Below are 9,218 nucleotides of genomic sequence, written 5' to 3'. Positions count from 1 at the left end.
CTATCCAGAGTACTTCTCTACTCCGGCAGGCCTTAGGGGCTACACATGGCTGTTCTGGGCAGGGCTTCAAAGCTTCATAGGAATTGCACGAAAGGGAACCCAGCAGCCATGCGCTAAGCCCCACAGCTGTGCCTCTCTGGGTCAGGGTGACCAGATAGCAAGTATGAAAAATCAGGATGGGGGTGGGGGCTAATAGGCATCTATATAAGAAAAAGCCCCAAATATCGGGACTGTTCCTATAAAATCAGGACATCTGGTCACCCTACTCCGGTGCCAGGGAGCCCTAAATAAGTACTCTCTCTCTTAGAAAAAAGAACAGGAGTACTTGTGGCACCTTAGAGACTAACAAATTTATTTGAGCATAAGCTTTCGTGGGCTAAAACCCACTTCATCGGATGCATGCAGTGGAAAATACAGTAGGGAGATATTTTATCTATCTCTTTCCCTACTGTATTATACACACACACACAGAGAACATGAAACAATGGGTGTTACCATACACACTATAAAGAGAGTGATCAGTTAAGGTGAGCTATTACCAGCAGGAGAGAAAAAAAATGTTTTTGTAGTGGTAATCAAAATAGCCCATTTCCAGCAGTTGACAAGAAGGTGTGAGGAACCGTAGGGGGGGGGAAAATAAACATGGGGAAATAGTTTTACTTTGTGTAATGACCCATCCACTCCCAGTCTTTATTCAAGCCTAATTTAATGGTGTCCAATTTGCAAATTAATTCCAATTCATCAGTCTCTCGTTGGAGTTTGTTTTTGAAGTTTTGTTGGTGTAATATTGCGACTTTTAGGTCTGTAATCGAGTGACCAGGAAGAGTGAAGTGTTCTCCAACTGTTTTTTGAATGTTATAATTCTTGATGTCTGATTTGTGTCCATTTATTCTTTTGCGTAGAGACTGTCCGGTTTGGCCAATGTACATGGCAGAGGGGCATTGCTGGCACATGATGGCATATACCACATTGGTAGATGTGCAGGTGAACGAGCCTCTGATGGTGTGGCTGATGTGATTAGGTCCTATGATGGTGTCCCTTGAATAGATATGTGGACAGAGTTGGCAACGGGCTTTGTTGCAAGGATAGGTTCCTGGGTTAGTGTTTTTGTTGTGTGGTCTCTCCCCACATACTACTTCAGCCCTTCACTCCCTGCCTGTAGGGGCTTGTCTACACAGGAAACTTATACTGGGATAAATAAGGTGCGAATTTAAACTGCTATAGTTATACCAGTATAACTCTCACTGTGGACACTCTTATTCCAACATAAGAGTGTCTTTTTTCTGTTCAGTTTGTGTCACTTTGGCAGAAGTTTAAGCTAAATCAAAAAAGCTACCTGTTCTGGAATAAGATTGTTCACAAGGGCAGTTATACCGGTATAACCGGTAAACTGTCCTGTGTACATGCGCTCTAGGAGCTGGTTCTTGCTGTTCTGAACCACCCAGGATCTCTTTCTCTGTCTCATGCTCTGTCCTTTAATGGCAGCACTTCTGGAAAAGCACTGAACTCCCCCTTGTGGTAAAAACATACAGGAAGGAAAGTGAAATGGGTGGACAAGTCAAGGAACTGGAATGTGTTGTTTTTGTGGATTGTGTGGCAAAGAGATTTAGGCAAAATGGTAAACTATATGGGCATTTGCACAGCAGAATAACTGTTACATACAGGGTCCTGACAATTGTAGCATCTCTATGATGATACTACACCCAAGTTATCTTTCACAGTAAATTGCAAGAAAAGTTGTTTACACAGAGTTAAGGTTGCCCGGTGATAGCACATGCCCTTCCAGAATGGCAAGTTCAGCAAAACTCAACCTTCTGAAAACCAGGGGCTACACAGTTAAGGTAAATGCCCATACAACCTTAACTCTACCCTCTTCAAGCGATGCCCCAATATGCCCATAACACACTCACTCCCACTTTGCCTTTTCACTATAATTGACAGGCGCTACCTGCACTTGCCCTATGCTCGAACAGAGAGCCTGCTCCCCCGATCAAATACCACACTTGTAAAATTTAACAACCACTTCATACCCTTTTACAACCCCTTCACACTAGAACTCAGGATACCCCCTAAACCTGTAATTTCCTCTGCCCATCATTAAAGCCACTGACTGCTCTCTTATACCACCTCACTACTGAGGATATCTATGTCAAGACCACCCCAGTGCCCTGCTATTGACACAACCTACATAATTCTGTACTGAAACGATGCAGACTGGAACCTCAAGGTACATATAAACCTTTTCCCTTTGATAACACACGGGGGGGAGGGGGGAGACGACTCAAACCCAGATCTCCTCATATCACAATCACAGCTCTTCCAAGCTGCTCCAACTTATTCCTCCACCATGCAACAGCTACATCTAACACAGTGAATATAGCTGGAGTGTGTACAGAGAATTACTAGTGGCTATTGCCTGCACCAGGCAGGTAGAGTTAACTCTATGTAGGCGTTTACCTTAGCTCTGTATTTCCTGGTTCACCGAAGGTTGATTCTGCTGAACTTGATGTTTTGGAAGGGCATGAGCTATCACTGGGCAACCTTAAATCTGTGTTAATGACGTTTTTTGCTATTTAATTTGCTAGTTTTTTAAACAGAAAAAGAAATGTTTGTCGGTGGGCGTCAACGGTCATTTAGACAGTTGTAGTTCTCACTGAGGCTTGCAGTGGATATGCTACCTCAGATATGCTATGGCGAGGCAATAATCAAAAGACCTAGCTTTTAAACAGTGCTTTTCATCAGCAGATTTCAAAGAATTTTACTTGGATTCACCCCCAAAAACAAACAAAACCAAACCAAAATCCCTGACAGGCAGATTTTCGCAACCTGCCTTTTCCAAATTTCTGCCCAACATGGGACTCAAATTGATATTAGCTGGGTAGGTCAAGTTCAAAGTACTACTGCTGATCCCCTTGAGCTACCCAGCTGGTGTTAATAATCCTGTTGTCAGTGCATGCTCAGTGTAACCTTTAAGGTGTGAGAAAAGGCTCATGAGCCTTAGTGTGCCTAAAGAAGTCAACTTTTTCAATCAAATGACATTTGAATGTGATTTCCCCCAAAGGGCAGCATTCTGTTGGGGTAACTCTCAAGTGTTTGGGACCCTGGAGCGATGAGCTGAGCCCAGAGGTGAAAGTAAGCCGGTGCGCCATACCGGGGTGGATTGGCTTCCCCTGGCGGCAATTTAAAGGGCCTGGGGCTCCCAGCAGTGACTGGAGCCCTGGGCCCTTTAAATTGTCGCCAGAGCCCTGGGGTAGCGGCGGCGGGGCTCCAGCGAATATTTAAAGGGTCCGGGGCTCCGGCCGCCGCTACCGCCCCGGCCCTTAAAACAGCCGCCGGAGCCCCACCGCCGCCTCCCCAAGGCTCCGGGGACGATTTAAAGGGCCCGGGGATTTAAAGGCCCCACCTCTTCCGGTTGAGGCCCCACCCCCTCCTAAGGGCTCCGGAGTACCAGTAAGTCCTTTAAGTTATTTTCACCCCTGGCTGAGCCCTGGGTTTGATCTCTCTCCGTGAGCAAAAATGAGTTGCTAGAATCTGTCAGCGTTAAGAAAAGTCCGTCTCTCTCTCCCCTCCCCCCCAGAGGCTGCATTTTAGGAAACCCTGGGTCAAATGGCCCTAAATTTGGATCCACAACAGAACCCTGAAACCCCATGAAGCACACCACATTTCAAAGCAATCCAAGTAACCATGTACATTTTAAAGCACTTAAGAGTTGAGCTTTAAACAGAAAGCTGGTCTTAAGGTTAACTATAGCAGAGCTCTTGCTCTGCTATAATCCATGAATTTAGCCTTGGCCATTTTAATATTAGTGTGAAGAAAGTGTGTGCACATTAGATACCTCAATGAATTATTAATGGGATATGGAGCCTTTCAGCGGTTCATATATAGCCCAGGTTGTTAGAGAATAAAAGTCACCTGAAAGCTGTACAGTAATCTGTCAAGCAGCTGGCAGGTCCATCTTTTAATTTTGAGAACATCACACTTTGCACAGTTCTGACCAGTCACAGCAGAAAGGCTCAGGGCTATACAAAATAAACTCCCCCTCTTGCTCCTGAGTGGGGTGGTCCCTTTAAGGTCAGGGCTTGTGCACACTGGCAGCTGAGTTGCAGGAAGATTATGCTACAAATATTCTGCAACCCTACAACCACAATCCTATTCAGTGATTAACTGACATGGCTGCAGTTTCCAGAACTGTCTATCCAGCACTTTTCACAAATATCAGATTCACTTCAGCTTGCCCCTCCTGCCTCCAAACGTGTAAGTTACAATGTTGACCCCATCACCACCAGTACTGCTACTTATCCTACATTAAAATGTCTACCACAGGAAATTTTTAAAAATCCTAGGGTATGTCTACACTACCTGCCGGATCGGCGGGCAGCGATCAATCCAACGGGGATCGATTTATCGCGTCTAGTCTAGATGCGATAAATCGACCCCCGAGTCCTCTCCCGTCGACTCCTGTACTCCACCGCCACGAGAGGCGCAGGCAGAGTCGATGGGGGAGCGACAGCAGTCGACTCACCGCGGTGAAGACACCACGGTAAGTCGATCTAAGTACGTCGAGTTCAGCTACGTTATTCACGTAGCTGAAGTTGCGTAACTTAGATCGACACCCCCATCCACCGCCAGTGTAGACCAGGGCCTAGTGTCATTTAGTCCACAGGCTCTTCAAGAGTTCTGAGCAGTGTGAAGTGAAGTGCATGTGGATACACCTCATGGAGATGTATAATCAATAACTGGAAGCATGTTCCTCTATTACCCTGTCCTCCACAGGCATTGGGGAGGGACTGAGCAAATTTCAATTTCAATCATAATCATAATAAAATGACCAGCTATGTTTCAAACCTTAAGAAATTCTGCCTGTTTTGAAGTACTGCCAATGTGACACAACTCCATCTATGCAGGAATGTGATAAACTCAGTCCAAAATGCTTTCCTTTATTTTGCTACTTCCTGTTTACACAAGCTCTGAAACACAAAAATCCTCCCACTGCTTGCGATAAGGAGATGGAAAAGCTGTATGCAAACAGTAATATACTTGGTCAACATCACAGGACACCTGCTCCAGGAACGACAAGGGTGAATTATCTAAAAATGCAAAACAGTGATAGAGCCCTTTTCTGTCTACCTCAAGACAAACATACATTTAATGTAATTGTAATACATTATCCCACAAAGCCAGACTGACAAACAAAGCATACATCACAAAGATCTCTCTTATCTTTCAAATAAGTAAAAACCCACCTAAGCCAAGAGACAGCAGCTGAATGGCTCCCTCTTTATCTACTCCATAAATCAACTCTTTAAAGGATCAGCAGGGTAGGTGCAGCCATGTTGGCTCTGGTGTCCTGAACAAATTCTAATTTGAGTTTTTCTAATATTCTGCCTCCCTAAGTTCCGAAGCCATTTAGTTAGATATGTTTCTTTTTGCTTTCTACCTTAAACTGATGCATTCTATCAAGAGGTGGCTGCATTTCAGTTGTGGGCAATATGAGACACATTTTATGAAGTGGCTTTAGATCCTTTGGGGTGAAAAGTGGTACATAAATGTAAAATAGTTTCTTGCCTTACTGGTTACTTATTAGTCATGCTGGTCTTAATTCTGATTACTGTCTAGGCATTGATCAGCTATGCCTTGCTCATGGCTCAAAGTTAATATTAGAATGTCACTTATGTTAGGACTGTACCCCTACGTGTTATTGGATTGTTGATTAACTGTTTATGGTTACCAATAAATTAAAAAAATGTAAACTAATATTAGTGCCACCTGGTACCACTGCCTCCTCCCATGGCCAAACACCTGACATGGTGAGACTGGCTTTCATTGCACAGCAGTCTAGCCATTCTCAGTTCCCCAATCTCCCAGCTGGTAAAGCACAAGTTTGCCCCCAGCCACATACAATTCCCTTGCAAAAAGGCTCTAGATGTAATGATTGCTATTTTAATGCTGATATCCTAACAGGCATACTTGCCACCTCTGAGCCCATCATATAACAGGTGTTCCTCCAAAATTCTGGACCAAGGAAGAACATTTTTGGTAGTATGCGCATGCTTCTGGAATTTGGTCCCACCAGAAATGTGTTTAAGGAACATCCTAGACAAATTTAGAAAAAGCTGAAAGACAGGAGAACTAGTAATTATCTATTGACTCTGAAATGGGCGCATCAGACAGTCTTTAGATGAGACCACTTCAGGGAAAATAAAAATAAATGAAAAGTAAATAATCCTCTGCTGTTCCAGAGTTTATTTGTTGATCTCTTAAAAGCCATCAGTCCTTCTCTTTTCACTTTTCCATTAACTGCATAAACACTTGTCTCACAACTTCATTTTCTTCACCTCCTTTGATTGGAGTGATGCCATTTAATGTTTCCTTACCTTTGAGGAATGGGAGTTTTATTAACAACCTAAATTTGTCTCGTGTTCAGCTTAGTTTACCAGAAAAGGTTCAACCACATAAATTCATCTCACTTCACGTGTAACCTGCAGAGGGTATCATAGCAAGTGAAACGGTCACCATTTAAACAGCATTTAGAAGAGATTTTAGCATATTTCAAGCAATGAATTCTCACGTGTACATTAAATTTTCCATCGGAGTAGTTCCTTGGGACCTAGGACTAGCAGTAATAAAGCACTCAATACAAGTCTAACAACAACGTGAAGACAAAACCCAAAGATCACCTCCCCGAACATTTGACTGACATCTTAGAAGGGTTAGCATGAGATGTATACTTCAAAAGCAAGTTACTTTAGCACAAAAATCTACTTAAAAGGCAGAGAATAAAGGATTACCCTAGCTGATACAGCACGACATATTCCCCAATCCTATAAACCCATTCACTTTGATCTCTATTAAGAGTCAACAAGAAGTCGAACTTTAGATTTACAAGACTATATATAGGCACTCACCACCCTGTATAAAAACATTAAGGTCAAGAAATCAAAAGTTAGGAAGTTGGGGAACTCAAATTGCCTATGCAACCAGTTCCCAGTCTCCTTGTGCAGCCAGTCCCAGTATCTCTCCCTCTCCACACCAACTCTCAGCCCTCCCCCTCCTGAGTTCTTGTCCTAATCCACTTCTTCCACCCTTATCTTGGCTCAGCCTTTGCCCCCTCTGTGTTTCAGTCAGGAGGATTCCTCCTCATATACCATGCTGCCAGGTGCCAGCAGAGAGCAACAAGAGATACTCTCCAGGCTTTCCATTCGTATGTGTAGTGCCATAGGAGCCAGCAGCAACTAGGAGCCGGGCAAGTCCAGCTCAACCCCTGGATGGAGCATGCTCAGTACTGAATAGTCAAAGAATTTAGCTGCCAAGCTCACAAGTCTCTTGAGCATCTGCAGATTTTTTCAAAACCTCATCACTTGGTCAAATTTGGTCATTTTTTTAATGTGAACAGCAAACAAACAAAAAATCCCTCACCTGGGGGGGAGGGGAGATGGAAGGAAAGCCAGCGCCACACCACCCCCAAAAAATTTGAAGTCCCTGCTCCACAGCATGGGGGCGCTAGAGCTTCTCAGTTAAACCCTTGTAAAAAAAATTTTTGAACATGGGCAACAAAATATATTTTGCCCTAATCTCATTCTCCAAAGTAGCTGACCGTTTTTTCTGAAACTTTCCAAAACAATTCAGCCTGAGGCAGACACCCAGCATGGGACATTTCAACCTAAACAGTTAAAGTTATAAGAAACTATAAATAGGGTCTTCTAATGGGAAGTGTCAGGTAACTAACTACAGGCAGCACTACCAGCTTCAAATACAACACAATTTAGAATGGTGTATTTATAGTACTACTGATTATTCATTGACAAGTCAACAGCTACAAATTTAAATCTATTACAAAGTGTTTTTTCAATCAGATAGTCAAAAAAACCTTTTGCTCTGACTTAAAAGAGAAAACACAGTACCTAGAGCTTTCACAGCAATTTGCCGGGTTAGCGGTGGAGGGATGTTGATGCAAACCAAATCTACATCCTGGTGCAGCAAGACATCATCAGTCCGACTTGTGTAGAACTCAATGTTCATTTCCTCTGCTAGCTGCTTTGCTTCCTCTTCAGTCTTCCCCCAAAGTGCTTCGATAGAGAAACCCTCTGCTCTCAACAAAGGTACCAGTACCCGGGCAGTGCTGCCAGTCCCAAAAACGCCCACTCCAGGCAGCATTTTCATTGCGTGTTCACTCAAGCCTTAGTGTCCATATGTAGACCGCCAGCATAAGGTTTAGCTCCTCAGCCTTCCATCTCAACCACAGCTCCTAAAACAGCAAAAGTTACAGTTGGATATTACCAAAGGGTACATTTTTACATCAAATGCATTCACTACTGAATGTTAGTGTCTACCATTTTGATGTCATATGCAAAATGCTGAGAGACTCAAAGTGAAATCATAGATAAACCTAAGATAGAGCAGCAAAAACCAGCAGACTAAAAGGAGATCCACAGTGCCCTTGTCTTTAATGCAAAGGTGTAACAGAGAAACAACATCTTAATAGGTGAGCTTCCAAGAGGCTACCTGGCTCAAGATGAAACACTGCATACGGAGATAGTCTTAATGGCCACATCTTCACATTAAAGATGCGGGAGAATACCACATGCCTCATTTTTTGCCCACTTGGTGCAGTCCCCAGGTAATCTGGCACGGTTCAGTGAAGTTTAGACATGCCAGACCTATGGTCTCTGTGTTATAAATGTAGATCTCTATAGTCACACACAGATAAATATACTGTTCTGAACAAAACATATTCCAAGTAATTATGTTGGTAAAATGTCAAGTGTGGTGGGTCTCTGTTTAACTATAAGCACTAAAAATAAATGATACAAGAGGAGACAGTAGAGGGTACAGCCACACTACAATTTGGGAATACAGTACCATCCAGACTGTTGATGTCAGCTGAGAAATAAAGATATTGGTTTTCAGATTCCAAGACCAGAAGGGACCATTGTGATCATTTAGTCTGACCACCCTGTATAAACCACAGGTCATAAGACTTTCCCAAAACAATTCCTAGAGCAGATCTTTAGAAAAACAGCCAATCTTGATTTAAAAATCATCAGTGATGGAGAATCCACTAAGACCCTTGGTAAGTTTAGGAACGTAGGTACAGAGAGGAATAAGTAATAGAAAGCACCCTTCGAAAGAAGAGACATAAAATGTCTAACAAAGAACCAAACAGAATGGTACTACAGCCCTGCTAATCTTGGCATACATCCATTACTAAAACCTCTCCT

General features: G+C 43.2%; 1 protein-coding gene across 1 annotated transcript in view; it reads right to left on the bottom strand.

Annotated features, from left to right (window-relative positions):
- Window positions 1-8,241, bottom strand: part of LOC112115021 (glucose-fructose oxidoreductase domain-containing protein 2) — a 37,803-nt gene extending 29,562 nt beyond the window's left edge. Inside the window, exon 1 of the mRNA XM_024211995.2 lies at window positions 7,902-8,241. Coding sequence (XP_024067763.1) covers window positions 7,902-8,160 — 259 coding nt within the window. The 5' untranslated portion in view covers window positions 8,161-8,241. The remainder of the gene's footprint in view (window positions 1-7,901) is intronic.
- Window positions 8,242-9,218: the final 977 nt, after the last annotated feature.

This window comes from Terrapene carolina, unplaced genomic scaffold (assembly GCF_002925995.2).
Source record: "Terrapene carolina triunguis isolate 2854851 unplaced genomic scaffold, T_m_triunguis-2.0 Scaffold165, whole genome shotgun sequence".
Classification (NCBI taxonomy): domain Eukaryota; kingdom Metazoa; phylum Chordata; order Testudines; family Emydidae; genus Terrapene; species Terrapene triunguis.
The sequence above is the reverse complement of the archived record's forward strand: the minus strand, read 5'-3'. Positions and strand labels throughout refer to the sequence as shown.